Source organism: Bombus vosnesenskii, unplaced genomic scaffold (genome assembly GCF_011952255.1).
Source record: "Bombus vosnesenskii isolate JDL3184/JDL3185 unplaced genomic scaffold, Bvos_JDL3184-5_v1.1 scf7180000013299, whole genome shotgun sequence".
Taxonomy (NCBI): Eukaryota; Metazoa; Arthropoda; class Insecta; order Hymenoptera; family Apidae; genus Bombus; species Bombus vosnesenskii.
In genome coordinates this window covers 1,285,377-1,310,703 of record NW_022882949.1, presented here as the reverse complement: position 1 = coordinate 1,310,703, position 25,327 = coordinate 1,285,377, and the positions used below count along the sequence as shown (strand labels likewise).

General features: G+C 27.1%; 5 protein-coding genes and 2 long non-coding RNA genes across 23 annotated transcripts; 4 read left to right on the top strand and 3 right to left on the bottom strand.

Moving 5' to 3' along the window:
- Nucleotides 1-165: 165 nt before the first annotated feature.
- LOC117233813 (NADH dehydrogenase [ubiquinone] 1 beta subcomplex subunit 11, mitochondrial) lies at nt 166-1,097 on the top strand. Its single transcript, XM_033494415.1, has one exon. It carries the CDS (start codon nt 336-338, stop codon nt 771-773), a length of 438 nt encoding a protein of 145 aa, XP_033350306.1. The 5' UTR covers nt 166-335; the 3' UTR covers nt 774-1,097.
- A 305-nt stretch (nt 1,098-1,402) lies between these two features.
- On the bottom strand, nt 1,403-3,664 carry LOC117233812 (Golgi reassembly-stacking protein 2). The gene is made up of 7 exons (XM_033494414.1): nt 3,431-3,664; nt 3,088-3,168; nt 2,790-2,993; nt 2,495-2,712; nt 2,330-2,414; nt 1,952-2,255; nt 1,403-1,886 (listed from the first exon to the last, which is right to left on the bottom strand). The coding sequence occupies exons 1-7, from the start codon at nt 3,491-3,493 to the stop codon at nt 1,522-1,524; spliced, it is 1,320 nt and encodes a 439-aa protein (XP_033350305.1). The 5' UTR covers nt 3,494-3,664; the 3' UTR covers nt 1,403-1,521.
- Nucleotides 3,665-4,045: 381 nt separating this feature from the next.
- LOC117233778 (probable kinetochore protein nuf2) lies at nt 4,046-6,265 on the top strand. Its single transcript, XM_033494346.1, has 8 exons — nt 4,046-4,488; nt 4,583-4,724; nt 4,800-5,008; nt 5,083-5,229; nt 5,303-5,538; nt 5,630-5,815; nt 5,901-6,063; nt 6,129-6,265. Exons 1-8 carry the CDS (start codon nt 4,333-4,335, stop codon nt 6,162-6,164), a joined length of 1,275 nt encoding a protein of 424 aa, XP_033350237.1. The 5' UTR covers nt 4,046-4,332; the 3' UTR covers nt 6,165-6,265.
- Nucleotides 6,266-9,518: 3,253 nt separating this feature from the next.
- Nucleotides 9,519-14,800, bottom strand: LOC117233779 (hyccin). Its single transcript, XM_033494347.1, is given in 9 exon segments — nt 9,519-10,452; nt 11,005-11,535; nt 12,273-12,389; nt 12,467-12,597; nt 12,709-12,855; nt 12,926-13,143; nt 13,217-13,342; nt 13,758-13,892; nt 14,193-14,800. Coding segments are annotated over 9 exon segments (2,079 nt in total). The 5' UTR covers nt 14,343-14,800; the 3' UTR covers nt 9,519-9,928.
- Nucleotides 14,760-15,201, top strand: LOC117233781. The gene is made up of 2 exons (XR_004493401.1): nt 14,760-14,861; nt 15,057-15,201. It is a non-coding gene; the product is annotated as an uncharacterized LOC117233781 (long non-coding RNA).
- A 326-nt stretch (nt 15,202-15,527) lies between these two features.
- On the top strand, nt 15,528-16,609 carry LOC117233780. Of its 2 annotated transcripts, XR_004493400.1 has the most exons (5): nt 15,528-15,575; nt 15,781-15,826; nt 16,008-16,053; nt 16,235-16,280; nt 16,465-16,609. It is a non-coding gene; the product is annotated as an uncharacterized LOC117233780 (long non-coding RNA). The 2 variants fall into 2 exon arrangements; XR_004493399.1 differs by having other exon boundaries at nt 16,235-16,609.
- A 1,700-nt stretch (nt 16,610-18,309) lies between these two features.
- On the bottom strand, nt 18,310-24,482 carry LOC117233794 (cyclic AMP-responsive element-binding protein 1). 16 transcript variants are annotated; one of them, XM_033494364.1, is made up of 9 exons: nt 24,089-24,330; nt 23,872-23,980; nt 23,282-23,489; nt 22,679-22,828; nt 22,340-22,469; nt 20,348-20,437; nt 19,722-19,865; nt 19,330-19,417; nt 18,310-19,230 (listed from the first exon to the last, which is right to left on the bottom strand). In XM_033494364.1, exons 3-9 carry the CDS (start codon nt 23,468-23,470, stop codon nt 19,086-19,088), a joined length of 936 nt encoding a protein of 311 aa, XP_033350255.1. In that variant the 5' UTR covers nt 23,471-23,489; nt 23,872-23,980; nt 24,089-24,330; the 3' UTR covers nt 18,310-19,085. The 16 variants fall into 16 exon arrangements, with proteins under 16 accessions (XP_033350255.1, XP_033350264.1, XP_033350256.1 ...); XM_033494373.1 differs by having other exon boundaries at nt 23,378-23,489; nt 24,089-24,328; XM_033494365.1 differs by lacking the exons at nt 23,872-23,980; nt 24,089-24,330 and adding an exon at nt 24,346-24,482.
- Nucleotides 24,483-25,327: the final 845 nt, after the last annotated feature.

Here is a 25,327-nt window from a genome sequence, read left to right as displayed (position 1 = left end):
TGAATATTTATCATAGTTTATTATATTCTTTTCGGATATTAATACTTTTCTGATTTATTTACAAAATCTATCCTCTTCAAGCCGTAATCATCAAATTGATGATTACCTTTTTCAAATTTAAAATCAAGACGCCGTATTACATGTTCCTCTGAATGTTAGGTTAGGTCAATTTCTAACCTTAAAAGTTGGTCGTCGTCTTGTACATACATGTACGCGAGTATCTAATTTTGGTTCCTGAAATTGTTACGATATATTGGCAACTATCTCATAATAAACTAACGAATATATAGAAGAACGGTATTTTGTTAGAAAAAATAAGTTCTCATTAAAGAAAGATGTCAACTTTACTACGATTCATCCGTTCTCAAGGAATTAAGAGCGGATTGACGTTTCTAAGGCCGAAAGAAAACAATATATGTAACAGAATACACCGAAGTGATGTATCAGTTAAAAATTCTGAAAAAGAAAGTACGTATGAGGTAAAAAAAACATGGACCAGTTATGGATTTTGTGACGAAGATCAGAAAACTGATAGGCAAATCATGCATGTAACATTCTTTATATCTGTATCCGTGTCCTTGGTGTTTGGTGCTCTTATAATTGGTTATGCACCAGACCCATTTTTGCAAGATTGGGCTCAACGAGAAGCATATTTGCAACTTCGTTACAGAGAAGAACATGGTTTACCACCAATTGATCCAAATTTAATAGATCCATCAAAAATCAAGCTCCCAAGTGAAGAGGAATTAATTGATGTTGAAATAATTATTTAAACAATATCAAAATTCTGGAGAAGAAATTCTAAGAAGAACACTAGTAGTTTTAATTATTAAAATAAAATTTGTTATTCTGATATTTACACAATAACAGTTGATACAAGATCAATCTGTACAATATTTAATAAATGATTCTTGTTCAAAATGATAGTTTTGATTTTGCTGTATAAACATTTTCCAAACTTAATGTTTATTAGCAGACACACAATTTGTATTTTGAGAAAGATATATTTGCATTTATTGTGCTGTCAACATTGTTAAAAATAATTGCTGAAATTTAAATCACTATTAATTTCTGAATCTTAAATAAAATCCATTTCATTAATATGTAAATGTTTTATTCCTTTATTTAATAACAAATTCAAACTTTTAGTCTGCACATACATTACATAAAGTTTAATGATTAAAAAATAATATTTATCATTATACATAAGTATCAACGACAAAATATAAGAAGAAACAGATCAAGTAATATGTTAAGATTTAATACTTTTTCAAATGTTTTAATTTGACTTTAGTTTAAGTAGTCAATATTCCTTATCTATGTACAGAATTACATAATTTATCCCTGCATGTCTGAAAATTTGTATACATTACGTTTAAACAAATAATAAAGTATAAATGCATAAAGTATAGTAATACATATATTTGTAATAGATACATTACGCTCTTTATTTTACCTTTATTCTTCAATATTTACTTTATTATAAAACAGATATTTTTTTCATTAGAAATAACATAATCGTTACTGCGTTGTTGTTGGTGGCACCGTAAATGTAGGAGTTGTACTAACACCACTCAATTCATTTTGCTGGAGAACAGATGGATAGAAAGAAGAATTTTGTGGTAGACTTGCACTAACGGTAATAGGTGGCATCCCGGGTAACGATATGGGCGTCGTTACTACATGAGATTGAGGCACATTAAACTGTACTGGTGGTGATATATCACTCTGTACAGTTGTGAAATCTTTCGGCGTACCGACAACACCAGTTGCTTCGCTTAAAACTGTCGCATTAGTAGTAAAAGTTGGCAAAGGTGGAGTAGTTGGCATACCAGGTATATTCGGCATTGTATTTTGATGTGACGATGGCATGATAGGATCATTATCTGAATAAAAATAATGTCATTATATTTACTTATTTGAAAGTTAATAATAATTTATGGATACTTACTACATGTCGTATTTACAACAGTTTGATTAGGCATAACATGAGACACAGAATTAGTAGTAGTAGATCCTCCAATAGCAGCAGGATTCAATTGAGGCATAGTATATGTTTGTACACTTGATGTGTATATATTTTGCACCATTGTAGTAGAAGTAGTTTCAACTTCGGATTTTGTAACATTTTCTTGTGCTGACATGTAATTCGGTGGAATAGAGAAACCTGGTGGTATGTTTATAATCACATTACTTCCTTCTGTGTGAGTAATGCTTGATGTAACTGGATTTGGATTAGTAGCTTTAACATGAGACTACAAAAGGAAGAAATAGAACTTAGTTACAATACTTTGATAAATTTCTTGTGATATTTCAAATTGGTACATACTGTATACAAATTATTTGATTTATGCTCTTGAATATTTCTAATGGGTATTCTGTGCAGATATCCATAACCAATTCCACAACCCAAACTATAAAAGTATAAAAAATATTCGTAAGATATGAATTACAGTAATATTTTGAAATACTAATGTTAGGTTAACAAATTTACCTTCCTTCTCCACCCCAAGTATGATTGGGTGTAATTGTAACTTCTCTACAAGAATCATCTTGTGTGTTATATATGTACAATTTCAAAGGTCGTGATTCATGTGCTTCTATTAAAGTAAATATATCCTCAGACTCGTGTAAAACTGAATCAGCACCAATAATATAATCTGTGAATGGACGTAGACCTGCTAATTCAGCTGGAGAAGATGGATGCACTTCCTATAAAACATAATTCAAAAAATTTGTCTTCTTATGTACTTTTTAACTTTTTCTGACTTAATTGTGGTTATACTTACAAGAATATGCCAAACATTTTCATTGGAACCTTCAAAAGAACAAAACCTTACACTAACACCAAGGAGACCCTGTCCACCCCATGTGAGACTAGGTACTATAACAGTTTGTCTTACAGATTGTGTTTTACTACTGTATACTGTAAGTGTTAGTTTTTTATCTACGCCATTTTTGAGAAGCTCCTTTAATGTATCATTATCTTGATCCTGTAAGAATAAATTATTCTTTTAATTTAAACATTATATAAATTTAATAAATTCTATTGATATAAAGTATCAATAGGTATCATGGAACACATACCAAGCGTGTATTTCCAATAGATACAATAAAGTCGAAGAATGCTTCCAGTCCAGCTTTCTGACCTGGAGAACCTTCCTGTACCTATTTCAGTCATGACGTTCGAATCAAATTTACTAAATATCTAACAAAAAGATAGCTACATTTATTGAAAAATAACTTGAAACTTCCAATTTTTAGATAATCTAATATGTGATGAAATTACTTAATAAATTTTTTCTTAAACTATAGTAAATTTATAATATATATCAAAATATTAATTACTGAAAGTTTAACATTTGTTTTGGTAAATAAAAAAAGTATAAATATATAAAATAAACTACACTATTTCAACAAATGTTCTTACCCTCAATACATGGTAACCTTCTGTGCCACCTCCTGGTATTTCGATACTATGAGAAGATCCCATTTTTAAAGAGGAAACTTCTTAAGTCACTTGGTTTAAAAGAATACAAAGCATTAAAGTGATTGTTGTCTAAGAATTAATCACGGAAATAGAAAAATATGTAACACAAAATCTATGTACAAATTCGTTGGTGACGTAGCCTATCATATGTAAAGGTTCTGCTATGCTATATGCTTACGATTCAGTGTTACCAATTTAACAATATACATATATGTCATTTTTTTTATAAAAAGAGAAGTGTTTACTGATTGTAAATAATTTGTGACTAAATTAGTTAATTTGGCTAATTTAATGAAGTCATAACAATCCTATAATATTATCGTTATAATTTTATAAATATGTACATTGAAATATAATATTGAATTTTGTAATGACATTTAAATTGTTAATAGGACTTAAATTTTGTCTAATATTTCTTTTCATGTATAAATCATGGCAAATAACATTTCGCGTGTAATATTGATAAATTTATTTTTGAGTATTACACATAATATATATATATATATATATATGTATAGTATTTTAAATAAATTCATTTTCTAAAATATGAAAGACGCATTTAATGCATTTACATGAAAAATTTTATAGAAAATTAGTTATAGATCTTAATTTGATATATGTTAATTTATGAACTTATATATTTAATAAATACAAGTAGATATTAGGAGATTGATATGAAAATTTCAATTGAAAACTTGCTATAAGGAATAGTTGGATATCATTTGCGCATGTGTTATAAATAAATTCGAACATGTTTGAAATTAAACTATCTGTAACTGTCTTATAAAGGTAAAGCAAGAACAATTCGTATTGTAAGTACGAAAAATCTTTGAATACGAAACATGGATTTAGATATAGAAAAGATTCATAGTATTTTAACTGAAGCTAATCTTCCGTCAAGCATAAATGATTTAAAAAATCCGACAGAAGAATTTATTGTAAACCTAATTGAAACGTTTCTAAGAAGGTTTCATATTGATGTTAATGCAATTGATAATGTAAGAAATATATTATTTGTTATTCAAATACAAATATAATTATACAAAAAAATACAATACAAAGTACAATACACCAAATTTAATTTTACTATAGGCAACAATAGAACAACGGGACATAATGTCATACTGTGAAGATTCTAGTATAATTGCACTTATAAATTTGCATGTTGTTATGGTTCAAATATGTGATAGAATATATTTAAAAGATCTGTGTATTACAGATATTACCAGTCCAGGTAGTATTTAATTATAAACTTAAAATGTTATAAATAATATTTGTCACTTTGATGAAAAATGATTGTATTGTTCAGGATCAAAAAGAGTACGGAAACAAGCAAAATTTCTTGCAAATTTCATATTGTACGCAACTAATAAAGAATCAGATATAGAAGATAAAGTTATTGAAATTCAGAACAGGGCAAAGATCTTACACGATATGGTGGAAAAGAAAAATGAAATATTACAAGCTATAAATGACAAGGCATTGCATATAGCAAAACAACTATCAATAAAGGAAAAGGTACTATTATTGGTAAATTCAGTTTGTATTTATATTATAAATTATTTATATTATATTGATCTATTCTTCTTTAGCTTATTGCTGAAATTCAAAAGCTACAGTCTAAACGTGAGAAGAATAATAAAAAACAAATTGAATTAGCGGCAAAGATAACAGCTGCAGAAGAGGAAAAGCAAAAGACAGTGGAACTTTGTGGAACTTATAAAGCACAGGCATTAAAGGTAAATTAACATCTGAAAATTGAAATTATTTGTATGTATTATGTTACATAATGATTAAGATATATAATTATAGTCAAATAAAACAATAACAGAATTGCAATCAGAAATTGTAAAATCTCCTGAAGGATATCAAAAGCGTTTAAGTGAATTAGAACAACAGCTAAGTGCTAAAGTCAAGGAACGTGAAACAATACAGGCAGCATTCCAGGATAAAAAATGTTTGATTGAACAACAAAAAAATGAATTGGCTTTTACCCAAGAACTATTGGAAAAGTTCACTGAAGTTCGAGATATACACGATCGATTAAAGTGATTAAATAATTTTTCTTTAATCTTGATTAAGAATTCCTTAAGTATTAATTTATTGCACTCTCAGCTTTTTTCTATTTTCTATTTTCAGAAAAATAAAAGTACAAGAGGATACTATAAAGAAACAAGTCGATACTCTCAGAACAGATGTTGCAGAATCTGAGAAAAGATTAGTAGTTCAAAAGGATCATGATAAAGAAGATGAAATAAATGAACTTCAAGCACAGTGTGATGAACGTCTCTCTCCTTTACGTAATTTAAATACTCAATTATTAAGGTGAATTAGAGTCAAAATTTCCTATGCTATTTTAAATAAAGGATTACTTCCTTTGTTTGGATTTAAAAAAGATTTTTAATTACAGTAATAAGAAGTTATGTAAAGAAAATTTAGAAAAAGCACAAATCCAACACAATGAAGATTGTTTAAAGCTAAAAAAGATTCAGAATATGATAAAGAAATTAGAAGATGAAACTGCAGGACTTTTAAAAAATTACCAAGATTTATACAACAATGAAATTTCAAGTGTAAGTTTTATTAGAATGTCACATATTATACAATATATATATAATTAATTTTTCTGCATTATTAGGAAAAATCTTTATGGAAAACGTGGACAATTGAATAACAATCATGTTATATCTTGTAAATGTATCAGGGAATATATATTTAAAAACACAGTGTATCTTATTTCTTTTAATTACATATATTAACAGCATTTCTGTATAATTTATTGCGTATTTATTTATCTAAATATTATTTTTATTGCATCATTTAATAAGTGCTAAAGAATAATTAATGTGAATAAATATATAAAATACAACAATACAGCTTTAATACAAGAATTAATATAAATACTTCGATTTTTTTCTATTAGCTTATTTTAATAGTTTTATTGCGTGTATTGCCAAGTAGTAATTTCAACAGATTTATGACGATAAGTTTATAGTTACAAGTAGATTTTCTACAAGTCACAATACTCGTAAAAAGATAAATAAAGAATAAATCTTTATTTTATTTACACTTATAATAAAATTGAATTATATGTATATATATGGAACAAGTTACATACTTGATTTTAAATTCAATGTACAAAACTCATCATTATATCTATAAAATTCATAAGTTGAAAAATATCTCAATTCTCATGGCTTTACATTTAAAATAATTTTCAAAGCACGAACATTTTAATAAAATAATTTCAATTTATATAGTTTTAATATATTAACAATTTTAATTTAATAATATCTGTGATGTAACAATTTCAAATTGTTTGGAATGTATTCTGTTTTCAAAAATGCACAGTTGTAAATGACTGAATTTTTACTTAATAGTAAAAGGAAAGTATGCTTTTATCTTTTGATATTGATAATGAAAATATGTCGTCATTATGAAAAGTAATATATATTTTGTGCATTTTGTTTTAGTTTTGTTTTATGTTTACAAAGTATGCCAATGTTAATGTTGGCTTTATATTAGACATGCAATGAAAATCGAATGTTTCATCAATAAACTCAATCAAATCTCCTCTGTGCAATAAGTTTATATATTATTTACATATTGATAGCTTTAACAATATAACAAGCTTTAACACTATCATAATCATAAATTAAAATAATGTACAATATTTATAACAGCATATACATGAATTGTCATAATTTTGCATAATTTGCACAAACATACAAGATATTATGGTTATTATTTATCGCTCTATGAGTATCATTAATAGTTGTCATGAAACATTATATACATATCTTTCTTTTTGTATACAAGAGTTTTCTCTATGTATATATGATGGAACTAAGTGCCCAAGAAAATTTGTCAAATGTACAGAAAAGAGCAATTCTTTAACAAATAGTGAATGGCTCCGAAGTTTACATTAAATCTTACATTTCTTATATATTCACCAATTCCCCTTTCTTTTTATCTTTTGTACAAATATTTCAATAAATTTAACAATCTTTTAACTTATCTGCTGTGTAGATGTCCTCCCTATACAGTTTATATTATTTAATACTTACAATTCATATTATTTCTTGTTCGTTTAAACATTTATATGACACACGCGCATGTATAGGGACGTGTAATTTTAGGTATAATAATGTATATAATCAACCAAACTTATAAACTTAAGTTATTAATACAATTTAATTGATTAAATTACACTATATGGCAGTGATACAGAAAACTAAATTCTGGCTCCCTTTAAATAAATTAATTTATAATCTTGTGGTTTCTGCTTTTGTTTCTCCAGTGGGTATCAATTTAGAACTTTCAAATAATATAAAGAACTATTTTTCTTAAATTGTGTTTCACATAATATGCTATGTATAAGTATTAGAAAGTGTTCAGATATTTTCATTTTAAAATCTTACTAGTTACAAAAGTTCTCCGAACTAATTATCTTCAATGTTCAAAAAAAGCACAAACACATGCATTTTGCACAGTATTTTTTAATAATACAAAAGAAATAAAAATAAAATATTTTTTTATTGAAAAATTATAATATAACATTCGTAACAATAATACACTGGAATAGGGAACAATTTAAAAGTTGTAATAAAATATAGCAAATTTCAATCTGTTTATGTTCTAAATAAATTCAGAAATCATAGAATTCCAAAAATAAATTGTGAAAGTAATGATGCTATACAAAGTCCCATCTTTCTTAAGAAGTAGAATATAAATCAGCCTCCTTTTATTATTTGATAGACTGAATTTATGATTATTAAAAAAATTTTTAAGTGTCACAAGAGTTAAATGATTGCTTTGGGGATACATTCATATAATGTATATTATATATCTCCCTTTTTTCTTTCTGTCTTTTTTTTGATTTGATATTAATATGCATATGATACCATACTGAACACTCTGATTGATTAACAAATCATAATGGTATACTTTTTTATCAGACTAAGTAATAATGTGATGCAATGTACAGTCTTTTTAAGTAAATACCAATTCCAAGTTTTGATCTTTTAAACACATATTACTCAGATTTATGAACATTTTTATGACTCTTAGTATTTTTTCAGTAATTATAAATTTTAAATTAGTTTTGTTATGTTATTTAAAACAAGAGATAATCAATAAACAATTTTGAAAAAATACTTTGGTTTAAATATTTTCTGTCACAATGTATATTTACAAACACTGTTATATACTGTTAGAATCATGAAGATTTACTTGCAAATATTTTTCTCAACGCATTTTTACTACAAAGTAAGATTACTCTTAGTATTAGAATTATGGAAAAACATTTATATAAATTATTTTAAAACCGAGATTGAACAAACACGATGCAATGAGTTAAAAACATTTTGTTCATTCAAAATTTATGGCAAAACATATTTTTATTTAAACGTAATTTGCACGTAATTCTATACAGATAGACATAAAGATGTTATAGAAAATATGATTATTAGAAAAATTATAAGATTTCTCTAAATTCAATTTTTACTGTCTCAAAGAATAAGTCAGTCATATTATATTCTTTTCACAGAATATTCGATACTCGATATTCGATACTGCAAATAATTTTTTTAATGAAATTATAAGATATCTCCATTATTTTTTGCTATAGGATACAGAACGATATTATTAGCATTCATAAAATTACTAGCCATTTAGCCTTACATTTTTCCATGAAAATATACAAACATGATAGAATTAAATAATGTAGTTATTAAAAAATAACACTAGCCCATCTGTGGGTCTTTCTGGTTTCCAAGGAGCCAAGGCCTAAGTAATTGAGTGAAGAATGACAAAATAAAAGATATTATATTAAAAAGTAGCACTATTTAATTTAATAAATATAATTCTGAAAAAATTGATATAAATCTTTTTATTCTAATATTCTGAATTAATTAAAATATTGCTCTTTCACTTTGATATTTTGAATTAATTAAAATATTAAATCATTTTCCTACGAGTCTATTAAATTTTTTGATAATTAAGATCTTTAAACAATCATATACTAGAATATTCGAATATAAATCTATTGAATGGTTTAACAGACATATTATAAGAACAGAATCCTTTAATATACAAAGAAAAATATTTAGTGTGAACTTATTATTCCCTTCCCCATTACTATTTTATTAATTTTTTTTTAAACAGAGTATGGAGATCAATATAGTAATGGACCACTTTTGAATCAACTATGTACAATAATATTCGCTCCAAAATACAATAGCATATTAAATAAATCTTGGTCTGTTACAGAATCAATAATTTAATTCAATTATATACTGTGTATATGTTCTTAAAAATAAGGAAAGAATATGTATGTACAATTAAATAAGAAACTACAACAACAATTTGTTTCAGTCGTTCAATGTATGGTCCATTACTCTTTTCTTCATTTCCATTCTAAAAATCTATCTGTATAACTTAAACAGAACTGACTTGGATAGACGAAGTTAGCGATTCATTTTCATTATGTGTTCTTAAAGTAACAGAAGTATCCATATTAGTGTTATCTATCTCTCCGCCTAACGCAAGACGTTCGCCATCAATCAAAGAAACATTGTCTACTGTAACTGAATTATTTTCTACACTATTATTCTTTTTCCTGACTGAACACCCATTAACATTTCCATCGATTTCTGTTGATTCACTATTTAACATAGAGGAACTACCTTTAATACTTTCCTTTGAAGTCGCTTGAGATCCAAGTCTTTTTTCCTTTTCAGGAACGCTAACGTGAGCATTCTTAGCTATTTTACCATCCTTTTCTCGCGGCTTTTTTCCAAGTACCGGGAAATTCGTGATTTTAGACGCAGTCTTTTGATCTTTCGATTGTCTTATTGAACCACCTCTATTTGGTTCTATCGATTCTTCTTCTGTGATCGATACAAGATTACTTTTACCTTCCCCTCCAGAATCTTCCTTCGTTTCTTGAATTGGTATATCATCTGAACAAAAGAAAAAATAAGAATACGATATTAAAATCGTAATAAGGTCATATTTTTAAAAAATACATTAAAATACTGTGAGAATAAAATGCAAGAAATTAAGCAATCTGTGTAAAGCAGAAAATAAAAGTATTAAGCCTTATATTTGTACTATTATTTATATTCGTAAAATTTACATGTATGACAACATGAATGAAATATTTCATGCATGTTATAAATTAAGGGTAGCAAACAAACAAAAATATTAAAAAATTAATATTTAAGGACAGAATAGGAAATAGGAAAGACGTAGGGTAAACCTGTGTGATAACAAATGCACTATCTTCAATGAAAATAAATGTGCCAAAACTGCATGCAGGTTTTCCATTATGTGCCTTTCGATAAAGTAAGTAATACTTTAGGCTTGAATTCTTTTGCTCTTAATAATGGTGGATCCTCTGAAACGAATTCATTGATAAATGCACAAACTGCTACTAATTAAAATAGTTAATGTTACACAGTGTAACAGCTAATTTGCCGCGTGTTTTGCTGGAGAAATTTTGATAATATTCAGTGATTCTAAAGTGCTGAAACTGAATCACTAGTACCATGTATTTGTTGACAGGGCAGCAGTCGTATGAAAACCAATTGATTTATTTCCTTCCAGATACAAATTTTCCATTGATTCATGAACCATTTCCCCCAGAAATTGTTCCTCCAATACATTATACAAATGCGAACTAGATCCAATTTTGTTCTCGTCACGAGCTAAATTAGTGTTTTCTTTATGCTCTTTTCTCACTTTTTTCATATTGTGATCTTCACCTTTCTCAAATACATTTTTCTTCAAATGTTCTCTTAAATTTCGTTTAGGAGAGGATTTGACAGGGGAATTTTGATTGCTACATGTGCTTCCTCGTCTAGAGAATTCCATTGAGGAAGAACTGAGTTTTCTTATTTTGGTATCTTCTTCGCTTGAAATCGGAAGTGAATGCTTCCAATGCCAAGGGAACCTCTTCGTAGTGTTAGATACTGTTGGTTGTGGTTGCTTTTCAAGTTGGGTAGCGTACACCTCATCTTCAAATAACTTCTCATCCAGATCGTCTAACGACATATGTTTGCAAGCAATGCACATTTGCTTAGTCCAATAACTTATAAAATGTATTTGTTACTGATCAAATGTTTAAATATGTGTTCTATGTATTTGTGGAATATGTACTTCATGCAAAATTAAATTTTTATAAAGAAATAAATTTTTCTATCTGTGAATTTTGAAAATCTCATTCATACTACTAAATGCAAATATTGATCTATTCTAACTTAACTCTTATCACTCAAACCATCAGCGATGCTGCCAATCGCAAACCAACGTTCTACTCCAACCGACAACATTGGAGTGATGAGGGATAAGAGTTATAAACTAAAATATATTTAGAAAGATAACTACAATTACTATCAAATGCCATTTGTTTATGATAAAATTCATATACTTCATTATATTCATGCATTTTTCACCATGTATACGTTAATATCTCATATTATATACTATATGTTTATCTTTGATTCTTAACTTCTATTTAAAAAAATTGTCTAGATTAAAAAACTTTTAGTTCATTTATTATTATTTAAATTCATTTATCATTATGTTATTCATTTATTTCAGTGCATACTAATTAGTAATTGCTATACAACAACTGACATGCTGGATATTTATAATTAATTTAATAAAAAATAGTTCTCGTATTGTGCGTAAGACATTAAAAAAAATAAACATAAATAAAATGTCTGAGCATATTAATTTGTCAGATGATATAAAGATTTAGTTAAAATAAAACATATACCTGGTAACTTTTTGGTCCGGAACGAAGCATTTGTGATCATCGATTTAGATACCGTAGCGGTTGCAGTAGCTGGCGATAATGCAACACTAATCCCAATTGGCCCGTCATTAGGTTGTCCTAGAATGATTAATTATCATTAAATATTTGTATAACATATTTTACATTTTTGTATTGATTATCTTGTATTGACATACCTGATGGTCCAGTACTGGCAGAATTACGTATAGCATTTGTGACTAGCATAACATCTGGATATGTTTCATAACATGCTCGATTATGAATATCGTCTACTGCTTGTGTTCCTAAATACCAACAGTCATTATACCTGCCAATATATGTTACTTTTTATTACTATTAATTTTAGTAAAATATTTTCTTTATTAATATGATATTTACTTTACTTGACAAGTTACTATTTGAAAAATATGTTACTCACATAGCAAAGTATACAGCATGCAAGAATTCAAGGAGAAATTGACTTGATACAGGTATACGTGGTAGAAGTCTTGGAACGAAACTAGACTCGCTTCCATACGAGGATCGTTGATGATGTCCTGGCTTCATAAATCCTTGAGTAACAAGTCTGCAATAAATGATTTGATATAATTATTATATATTTATCAAATATATAAAAACAATTAATTTCATCTTACTTGGTAGCAACTTTGCATAATTGCTCTAATGCAAATTTACTTATATAACCGAGTTGTTGATTATAGATAAAAAGAAGAGCAGTCATAACTTTTAATCTATTTTGAGCATTTAGTGTCTCAACTTGTTGCAGTGGACCCCAGCTAACAAGTTTCGTATTACATTCTTCAAACCTGCGTACTGCACTCTCAGTTAAAGAAGCAGGTGCCAAACTTGCAGGCTGTACAAGAAGGAATAATTAGAATAACATTTACATACTTATAAAATTCAATTGTCTAGCGAAACAGATATACCTCATGAAATATGGAAAGCATGGCAAGTGAAGGTAGTCTAAAAGAAATTGCTTTTTGTTGCCCAGATTTATCCACTATTTCTAGATTATACAAACCAATTAGTAGTGTTTCTACAGACCGACAATTCTGTAAAAAGAGAATTAACTTAACTGAGAGTATGTCAAATTAAAAATTTGAGATAATGGATGCGTATGATTTACTTTTTGTATTAAGAAACAGCAATTATAATTCTTTTGTATATTTCTTAAGATGTATTTAACAAAATATTTAAAGAATGAAAATATTGATACATATTAAATGAAAATTGAGATATATTTTTACATATCTGTTGTGTAAAAATTTCTAAATTACTGATATCATAATATCTTTTAACTTAAATTGGAGTTTGTACATATTTCACTTGAATATAACTGTCCTATAATTAAGAAATGACAGTGCTATTTTACCATATAATTTTGATTTAAATTATAGTTGTTCTGTTATATAACATGATTTAAGTATGTTGTTTAAGTATTGTTTCCCAACAATTATAGTATCTTACCTTAATGTCACCATGAGCTGCAGAATTCAAGTAAATGTATACTAATGTTGGCAAAAATTGCAAGGTGAACCTTTGCAATTCTGTTTCTCGAGAGCGATAAAAATTATATAACTGATCGCATACTGTATCCATTAACTACAATGAATAAAAAAATGTTGGTATAAATGAATAAAATATAATCTAATATACTTTCAAATAAAAGACAGAACTTTATACAGAAGACATTTTATTTGAGTTTTATTTCAATTAACTCTTCCGGTCATAATTTCTGAGAGCATCGATCTGCCCAATATTACAATGATGGACAATACTTGAACTTTGACACGAAAGAGTTAAAAATAAACTAACAAAAACTTTATAAGATTTAATATATATGTCAAAGGAATTAATTAAATTCTATTAAGGTATAAAAAATATTTGTCAGAAACATATTACCTGACTATATTTACTACGTTCTTCCAAGAGTACATAAAGCGCTCTGACTATTTCATTGTCTTGTGATAAAGTAGTGGCAAAAGTATGGAGCTCTGACGATGACACATCTGCACAATCTACTAGCCATTCATTTATTAAACTTTCCGTCATTTTTATTTTCCTTTTGCCTGTGTCAATAAATCAGGATTTTGTTGATAAGAAATTTCGGTATCCAAGATAAACCATCTAATACTTTGACAATCATCACACGAATCTTATGATTGATCATCAAAATGATTTATTTATTCATAAATACGTTTCTTAAAAATCATTCGTCCAGTATGCATCATTACTTTCAATCGATTAATTTATGTCATGTTTAAGATAAATATGTAAATTGGAATACCAAGACAACTGTAATAGCATGAAATGTCAGTAACATTGCTCGACGTCGTTGTCACGCGCGATTTCAATCTCTTAAATTTAAATCTCTTGTTTGTCGTTATAGTTGCTCTTGTATTAATTAATGATAGTTAACAAGAAAGCTACAACTCTATTGAGATCACGCTGAAACATGTTTTAGTTACCTCCATGTCTTCATCGACGGCATACAATTCTCACTTTTAAGGCTGACACTTGTAACTTTGTAACCACGGTAGCTTGTGAGATGAATTGCTAACAACTAGATAGGTATGTATCATTGCCATAAATGTACAAGAGAATCTACTCATTTTTGATTGGATAAAAACTTTAAATTATTTAGAATTAATGAAACTGAGATATAAATGTTGAATAAATATACAGTTATAATTTCTGTAATATTTACATAAACTTCCAATTTTTTCATAATAATTCTATAATTATAAAAAACATGTTTTCAAATAGCCCTGTTTAAGATTATCGCACACATAAGAATTTACCCAGAGTCGGCAAAAAATAAATGTTCAGCTTCAAACTTAACATTCATACTTTTGGATCATTTTAAACGTTGCAGCGTGATTACGCTGGTGATTCACAAAGATGTTTAAAATGAGGTTTGAAAGTTATTTATTAAAAAGTGGAGCGGCCACATAAGTCGGTCGAAAAATTAATGGAAAATTATAAAAATGTTGTAAAGTAAAAGTTTTAGAATGTCATTTTTTTTCTCAACTTCTACAAATATTAATACAAGTAAGTGTCCAGCACATGTTTCCTATTATTTACAAATTTGCATTTCTTTCAAGATTTTGTAATCTAAAAACATCTGTAATAATGAATCATCGTTATTATGCAATGGTATTTTAATCAGTCAATTTTTTGTATTTATGAAAATTCTAAATAAATATTTTTGAACTTTGTAACAATTTATTTCATCATTGAAACTTCCTAATGGTTAATCAAAGAATATCAAGGAAGAATGAAGTAGTATGTACTGTATTTTTTCTTATTCTTATTTGCAGTAATATATGATAATAGATGATATAGTAATAGATGATAATATCTGAATCATTAACCACTTTGTAAGGTTCCATGATTATTTGATACATGTACTACCAACTGAATCATTTGTTTTAAGTAAACAAATATTGTAATTGTTAATAAAAATTTAATTTAGTTATATTGATTTCAGATTATTGAATGAAGATATAATACTTACAAAGAGTTATTGCAATATGGTTAGTATTATTATTACATCTTTATAAAATTTGTATTAAGAATTTTAATATATGATGACTTTGTCACTCATATATGAGTTCATGATTATTCATTACATGCACTACCAACTGAATCATTCGTTTTAAGTAAACATATATTATAATTATTGATAAAAATTTAATTTAGTTATATTGATTTCAGGTTACTGAATGAAGATATAATACTTACAAAGAATTACTGCAATATGGTTAGTATTATTATTACTTCTTTATAAGATTTGTATTAAGAATTTTAATATATGATGACTTTGTAACTCATATATGAGTTCATGATTATTCACTACATGCACTACCAACTGAATCATTCGTTTTAAGTAAACATATATTATAATTATTGATAAAAATTTAATTTAGTTATATTGATTTCAGGTTACTGAATGAAGATATAATACTTATAAAAAGTTATTGCGATATGGTTAGTATTATTATTACTTTCTTATAAGATTTGTATTAAGAATTTTAATATATATGATGATTTGATCACTCACATATGAGTTCATGATTATTCATTACATGCACTACCACCTGATTTTTTAAACCTAAATGTTCAAACTTAATATGTTTAAGACATGTATTTTATAATATTTTTCGTATTTTAGATGAGAAGATAATCCACTAAAGCAGTATCATCTAATTTGTACTTTTAACAAGAAAGTAACTGTATATATAATAAATACTATTTTGTTAAATATATATTTCTGTTCACTTAATATCTGATTAAATGTCTAAACAGTTAATTTTCAATCTGTTTTATTTCAATTGTTTTCTACGTCTTTGTAATAAAATAACAGTATCTTTAAAGAGGTTTATGAATTATATTTTTCAAAAACAAATGATATGCAAAAATACATATATTATCTATATACAATATTTCATATCATCGGTGCAGCAATCAAGATATACATATATTATACATAGAATTAACATTAAAACACAGATGAAAATGTGTACAGTATTACTTTGCCTAAATTAAACCAGATTTAAATTTGTAGGAGAAAAGAAACTTATAGTGAATCGTTTTTATTTTATAACAAGTCACTATAAGTACATTGTACTTTTAATTTACAGAGAATAATTCGGCAACGATCTATTTTGTAATAAAATTATTCAATTACAAATGATATATTAAGCATGTACGAAGATTATAACTGTATTTGTTTTCTATTATCAGAGTGAATAGTTTTGATAACAAATAAACTTGACAAATTACGCATCATACCTATACAACAAATTTTTCCAGTCTGATCAGTAACTGTAAATTTTATCTGGATTGTATTTAAAAAATACATATTATTAATATTAAAAAAATGATATGTATGCAAATAGTTCGAAATTAATATAACAATATTTTGATATCCTATAAAAAATCAAAAAGGAACAAAATTAACCAATAAAATAATTTCAAATTATCAGCAATATCATTTTTAAATGTGTTGAACAATTTATATTATATCATTAAATGATCAAACTGGATCTTTCATATTTGAAATTGTATTTTTCTTATAAATATATAACAATCAAAATTATACATCAAATAGTTTTTATACTTAGATTACAGAACATTGATTTTATGGGAAAAATGCATTGGATAAATAATTCCTAGCATGATAATAAGTATGTGTCAGACATTAAAAAATAATTTCTTTTTAATAATATTATAAAACATAATATGCAAATTATCTGATTGTAACAAATTTTCATATTTTCTATTGGGACATTAAATAGATGCAATCGTATCGACATGTAATTTAGTTTATGGCTTATACTAGCGATTTAAAGGTTTCATTTAATTTTAAAAAATATGAAAATGTATCGGAATAGAAATTTCAATTTTAACGCAACGTACGTATTTTTACGCAGGACGTAAAGCTATAACATAATATATAATTCAAAAATATTGTTATGTACCCATATTTGCCTAAAACATAATTTTATACATACGTAATACATACGTATGTGAGCGCAGTTGCGCGTGTTTATTTATATACTATATATATATACAGGGTGATTCATAAAAGCATGTCAATACTTCAGGGAGTGAATCTATACATTAAAATATATTAGCGTAGATTCATCACCTGAAGTATTGACATGAATTTATAAATCACCCTATACAGAAATCTTCAAGGCACTCCAGATATATATTACATTTATATTTATATTTTACAAATTCTGTTCTTTACCTTCTTGCACTTGAGGCATCTTAAAATAGAAAGTAAAATAAGACGAGAGCATTTCGCCTAATGCTTTTTTATAGCACATTTCTCTACATTGTATAAATTATATTTTTCTTCATAATACAGTTCTGAAGTTTGTATTTAAAGTAAAAAATTATATTGAGACGACACTTTATACACGTACATATTGCAGCAGCAATAATCAAAGTAGTAGAATTTCGGTCTATTTATCTATTTACAACCATCCCATTATCTTTTCATTCAAACACCTCTAATAGATGCACTTTTTTAATGGACCTGTCTCTTTCAAGTATAAAAGAATAGAGAAATTGGAAAAAATTATACAGATACTATTGTCTAACAACTATGCTCTTTTTTTTTAATGCAGAAACTATGTGATTTTAATTCGTAGCTGTATCTAATTTCTAAGTTACACTAGCAAATATTGTGTATAAGGCGTTTTCCTCAAGTATGTGTATTTTTTAGCGACCAATTATTTATTATAAATTGACTACTAAATATACTCTCGGGTTCTTGTTTTTTATAATTCTTTTCACTTTTTTACTAATGTAAATTTTTTTTCGAATAGAATGAAACTACATGGATACAATATTTATGTGTGAGTAAAACAGTTCCATTCAACATCACATAGTCACTGTAATCTAAATGAATATATTCCAAACGTTAATATTATCGTTTGGTTATCAACACATTTTTTGAAAATGTAAACGTTAATAACCTAAATTTATATGATTGTTAAGTTTATCCAAAATATAGATTGACTTCCAGAATATTGCCTATAAGTTTGCTGCCTCTGCATTTCATATACCTTTGGCTTCTCGCTTTAGTAACAGCAAGTTTCACAAGCCTTCATATTCGCATTTTAAATACAGTATGTTACAGAAACACTTATTTATAAGAATGCATGTACATCACCATCGCTTACCTAACAACGTTTAGGATAATGTACATAAAGAAGACATGTACAAATTTTTTAGCAGGTTAATAGTTTTCATACAATGTTTCAACATTAAACACCAACCTCAGTCAGTTTTCGGTTCGCATAGCTGTTTTAACGATTTGAGTTCTTCTATTAACGTCTGATTTCTATTTTCCAATATCGCAACACGGTTTTCTAGACACTTTATATATTCTTTCTTTTTCCTTCTACACTCGCGGGCTGCTTGTCTATAAAAAAAAGTATTTTTATATTTTTAAATATTTGTATAAACAAGAACAATTACGAAAATTATAATTAAAAGTATTTCCAGTTCCTTCAAATCTTACCTATTTTTAAGCAACCTTAATTCTCTTTTTCTAGCTGCATCTTCTACTACAACACCATGTCCTGTGTAAGCTGGAACATTGTCAGAGACTGTATTCCCCAAATTTTTAATTTTGTTATTCACAATCAGTCAATGAAAATTTATGTATATTATTAATATTATTATTAGATACTAAAAGTAAGCGAGTACCAGAATTTCTTTAACAATTGAGTTAGGATCCTGAAAATTTTTAATTAAAATCTGAGGTTTGTGAATATCCATAATTTCAGATACTCGCACACTTCTATTGAATACAAAAATTATTTATATTTAAAAAAAAATTAAAAGAAAATGTCAGGGATATATCAGTTATTAAAAAATTCAATGTTAAAAAAACTATGAAAAAACGCGCACCTGGGACAAAAAATTGTGTATCTTGGCCTTGTGCATACTGTACTATAGCTCCACCTGCAGTTGCTGCATTACTCATAGTTAATGTATGAAGTCCAGGCACACCTTCCCCTTGAGTTGCAATTTGTATGGTTCCAGCAGGAATTACTGTAAATTGCATTGATCTCAATTACTGACACAGTATTAATAAAGACAATACACATCTAACTAAGCATATTTCATATAACACAATTTTTTACTAAATAGAGGTACTAAAAATCATTTATTTTAAATGATAGCACATAGAAAAGGTAAACATAAATCTGAATGGCTTTTTAACAATTATAATGATTATTTATATTATTGGGTATATATAGATAAACCTATATATATTTATAAACAGAATTGAAAACCCCATAAGCAAGGATGCCACACCAAGCAATCATACAAAATATTAAATCATATATAGTATTACATCAGGTAATATGTATAAGGACGAAAGGAATAAAATTTTAAGTTTTTCAGACTAATAGTTCTAATTTACTCTCCTAACATTATCTTCATTAAAATGAAAGGACAATGGCTAGGATTGTGCACAGAATTAAATAAAGGACAGCCAGGAAAGATATGTAGAAGAAAAAATAACCAACCTGTCTGATAATGAAGCGAATGGGACGACACTTCACTGTCCACGTTAGAATCACACTCAGAAGATGATTCTAGAGGGGGCAATCGACCGTCTGTAACACCGAATTAATACAACCCCCAATTATAATAGAGTTGTTATCGGTGTTAATTTATTTAATCTAAATCAATTTGAAAAATTTCCAGAATGTGACATATATTTCATGAGAAAATAATATAATGAATATGGCATTCATTTCTAGAAACAATGATACCAAAACAATTTGGTTAATATTTGGTACATTTCTTCTTAAATAACTTTCCTGATTGCATAAAAGCATGTAATTGTACATACGTGTATGTTTAAAAAGATGTGCATCCAGAAAGATGATTTTGTATAAATAAAAAGTATAATAAAAATAAAATATCATTGTATGCTATTTCCTTTCTGACTGCTGTTTTCATATTTTTATTATAATGCTGTGCAGTCAGCTCATACAAAAAGGAAATAGATTAAAATAAAAATAAAAGCTAAGCAATAAAAACATGCAGTCTTGCAAAGTATAAATAGAACAAATAATTTTTTAATATTCGATTTTTTTAACAAAATGAAACTTTATTAAAAATAACAAATGTGTCTTGTTGGTTTTAATAATTTTTTAAATTTTAGTTATAAATATCTTTAACTTTAACTATAAAATTTATAATTGACTAATTATCTACAAATAGATATATTGAGAATACTAGATATTTTTAATCAAATTAATTGTGTATTTACCTTAAATTATAAAAAAGTTACTTTTTAGTTCATGTTATTGGTACCAAATAAATAAACATAAGCGGGATTTCATTTAAATAAAAATAAATAATTTTCCTTCATATCATGTATCTATAAATAATGGTTAGAGGAGAGTTCATTGCATTGTTTTTGATTTAATATTATTAACTTAAACTTTAACTTATATTCTAAGCTTGGTATGGCATTCCCTTTCTCAGATGTATAAAATAAAATATTAAGAAACATAAAGTATCACATTTTTATCCCTTATTATTATCCTAATACAGTTATATAAATATACTTAAATATTTGTTTGATAAAGAATGACTTATAAGACAGATTGATTATACATGCATTTATTCAGATTTAAAGTAAATTAATAAGATAATAACTAATTGGAATAATTATTTAAGAAATACGTAGACAGTACATAACAATAGTTGTATGAACTGACATGCACTTTATCATTTCCTGAGAGTCAATGTATTTTTTAAGATATGGAAGACAGAATAAAAAGGTGAATATAATAATATTACACATATACATATATACATCAGTCCGAATAACATATAAAAGTAAGCACGATGTGGTTCCTTGCAGAAAAATAAGAAAAAGATATGGAATAAAATTTGTTCATTCTCTGTTTAGTTTTCGAGAAAATTGAGTTTGAAAATTTATCAAATATACTTGAACATGAGTAATTCCAAACTGGACAAAAACAAAATAATCGACCCGAGAAGTAAAGTTTTTTAGCAAAACGCTTTGTTTCTAAGAAAAATAATGAATAATTTGAAAATTTATCATACAAATGTACTAGGTCGATTCTTAAATAAATATGCTCAAACTCTATTTTCTTAATTCTACATTTTCAACTTATTTTTACACATAAAATGACTTCCTGTCAATGATTTAGTCTTGTCCAGTCCGGAATTAGCCAAATTCAAGTATACTTCGTAAATTTTCAAACTCAATTTTCTCGAAAATTAAGTCATGAATGGAAAAATTTTATCTGATGTTGTTTTTTTTATTTTTCTACAAGGAATCGCGTTATATCCGCTTTTACATGTTATTTGGTCATCCTGTATAAATGAACTAATAAATTTATATATAAGTTTAATTAAAGTAATAAAATATCTAGATGACAACTTGTTACTTCTTGTAAATATTCTATTAAAAATTGAAATGTTCATTCTGATTTTAATTCTATTCCTGATATGTGATAAAAATAAATTTATCATACCTGTAATTTCACCACCACCTAAGTCATTGAGAATTTTTTTGTAAGAAGGTCGTCGGGTAAGAATTCCTCCCCTTTGTTCTGGAGATTCTTCTGAATCTGAGAAACTATCATCACTACCAGTTTCAACCACCTAATACATTAATGTACAATATAATATTTTATTATATTTATTGAATATTATTTATTTTTATTTATATTATTTATTTATTATTTATTTTTAATATTTAATATATATAAAATGCTGTCATGTATATTCAAATTTTATATCTACTTATAAATGGTTCATTTAAAGGAAGATGAGAAGAGATCAACAGTATAACTTGGTCTCGAGATATTTACCTGAAGTGTTTGTAAACTTGCTTGGGCTGTTTGTATGACAGAGTTGGGTTTGCTCACAAGTATGACATTTCCTTTTGAAATAGCAACAGGTTGAATGTTTGTTGCAGTTTGAATTACTGATTGTTGATTAGGTTGTATAACAGACTGTACCTAAATGAGTAAATAAACATTATACATAAATGTATAAAATGTTATGCATGTTAAAGAATAGATATTACTGAATAAATGAATATGAATATTCATAAAATGTTTTAATATGAACCAAATATAATAAATTTTATAATTGATTGATATCATCATGCATATGCAAGTCATCATAAAGTGGGTATGAAACAACTATTTCATAAAAATATTTATCATAAAAATTGAAACACCAAATTCATTGAATCAACAAATAAAGAAGTAATTAATTAAGAAAACTAAATTTGAATTTTAGTTTCTTAATTTGAACCAGCATTATGCAAGAGTGAATATACACACAGTGCTTATTTAATTAATTCATAATTATGATTAAAAACATAAATAAATTATATATGCATGCTTTGAACTAAAATAAAGAAATAAATGATCAGACATAGATACACAGGAGATTCTCCTGTATACCTGTGTTGCCCCTGACGTAGGTAGTGTCAGTTGCACAATGCTGGTAGAAGCTACCAGATGATGAGTTTGCTGCTGTGTTCTATTGAGAGATTGTACCGAAGTGGCTATTGCTGGTGCTGCATCACCGCTTTGAGAACCCGTAGACAATGGGTCAACAGCTGATCCATTTTCCTCAACCATACTTTCCATAGCCTGGGGACCTCAAACCCTACAAAAGATGAAAAATAATTTCATAATTATGTATATTTTTATAATTGCATTTATATATACTGTATAATCAAACCTTTCAACTTTTATCACTGATAATTAAATCTATTTTTTGATACACTAAATGATGAAATTGTTGCACAACAAAAAATTTTACATTTAATCGAATCGTCCTATTAAGAATAAATATCGTATACATCTCATTAAGATTACATTTAACCTCCTCAGTGATCTTTTAAGCATTTTAATGAAAACAAAACTACACAGAAACCGTAGACAATATTTTTTTGAAAAAAGTCAAATATATATGCATAGTTGAAGTATTACGAAACAAATTCCAGACTAAATATAAACATCGTCGGAACAAATAGGTTTTTGAAAACCTGTGTGTATTCAAGTCAAAATCAGGATCTATCCGTTAAAGTGCAAAAGTTTTAAATTTCCCGCCAGTCAGCGATCGGCGGTGTTACTGCGTCATTTACATAAGCAGATCTAAAAATAATACGAGAACAATAAACACTTAAAAGAGATGTTTTCGTGGATGATCGAAGGGTCAGAAAATTAATGAAAAAGCACGATGAAACATGGTTAAGACTGTACCGATTGGCATCACGGTGAGTCGGTTATTGGTGAAAAGAGATGTCAGAATTGTCACGTAACCCCCATTGCCCTTTTCGAGAAATTCATACATCTTCCTTAAGGCGCCATATTTTACGGCATATTCCATAGCAGACGTAAAACTGATTGTACTAGGATCATGAAAAGTCAAATGCTAGTAGTTTCGGCAACAATTTTCGGTGCACCGTTAGCGCAGTGGTCCATGCCCGGTTGTTATTATTCTCCAGCTGGGTACTTACCAGTTACGTATTTCTCGTCACCAACTTTGCTGCAATCGGAGTGGGCAAACGGGCAGGTACGTAGCAGCCACGTCAAAACTCCAGTGGCTTCGTCACTGGTGGAGCCCACGACCTCCGCGCTGCGCGTCACCATCAAAATGGCCGACGTGCTTTCCCTCCACCCCCTCAAAAAACTGATCGTGCATCGGATAGTGATGGGTGATGGACGATGCTCTCCTACATATGTGCTTCACATCAAATACTAGCTACGTTTCCTTAAATATTACTTTCGACTTACCAGTTATCAAACTGCGATTCATATACAGTGGGATATTTATTAATAATCGGGCAAAAAGGTGTTTCAGAAATATATATTTGTTTATAATAGTGTTGGTTTTTGATTTTATTGAAACATTTATTATAGTTAATAAAAGTATTAATTTATTAAATGCACAAATTTTTTTATATAAAAAGCGTTACATTAAATTTATATTAATGTTATATAATTTAGATATATATTATATGTATGTATATTTTATATTTTATAAACTGTATCTTGCTTAGTATTCAATACTAACTTCGTTTTCTTAAATATTATCTTTTATTGCAACTACGATTCGTTATGAAGACTACAGAGAAAAAATACGACACGTTAATTTTCTAATCTTTATGTTACTTGTTTATTTTTAAATTAAAAAATAGTATTTTAATATAAAATAGTTAGAAAAAGGAATAATCTGATAGGTTCGAAGATGCAAGCCTTTCAAAAATTAGTGACAAAACTAGGATATTAGTTTAAATTAATTAATATTAATCTGCATATTGTTATTAATATTTTTGGAATGTTTAAGAATATTTTTAAAAAAAATTTTAGTGTCTAATTGATTGACAACACATCGAATTTTAAAACTGCTCTTTTATAAAAGGTAGGAAATGTGACTTATCATGTTTTTCACTTATAATCTTCATATGTATATCTAAATGGGCATAGTAATTTCACAGT

Coding starts and splice junctions, on each gene's coding strand:
- LOC117233794 (XM_033494365.1), bottom strand. CDS start 23,470: ATGGAAAGTATGGTTGAGGAAAATGGATCAGCTGTTGACCCATTGTCT. Junction 20,438..22,339: donor AGGTGGTGGTGAAATTACAG/GTATGATAAATT, acceptor TCGGTGTTACAG/ACGGTCGATTGCCCCCTCTA. Junction 19,418..19,721: donor TACACAATTTTTTGTCCCAG/GTGCGCGTTTTT, acceptor TGGGGAATACAG/TCTCTGACAATGTTCCAGCT.
- LOC117233812 (XM_033494414.1), bottom strand. CDS start 3,493: ATGGGATCTTCTCATAGTATCGAAATACCAGGAGGTGGCACAGAAGGT. Junction 3,169..3,430: donor AAGGTTACCATGTATTGAGG/GTAAGAACATTT, acceptor TGACTGAAATAG/GTACAGGAAGGTTCTCCAGG. Junction 2,256..2,329: donor AATCAAATAATTTGTATACA/GTATGTACCAAT, acceptor TTCCTTTTGTAG/TCTCATGTTAAAGCTACTAA.
- LOC117233778 (XM_033494346.1), top strand. CDS start 4,333: ATGGATTTAGATATAGAAAAGATTCATAGTATTTTAACTGAAGCTAAT. Junction 4,489..4,582: donor ATGTTAATGCAATTGATAAT/GTAAGAAATATA, acceptor ATTTTACTATAG/GCAACAATAGAACAACGGGA. Junction 5,816..5,900: donor TTAAATACTCAATTATTAAG/GTGAATTAGAGT, acceptor TTTTAATTACAG/TAATAAGAAGTTATGTAAAG.
- LOC117233813 (XM_033494415.1), top strand. CDS start 336: ATGTCAACTTTACTACGATTCATCCGTTCTCAAGGAATTAAGAGCGGA.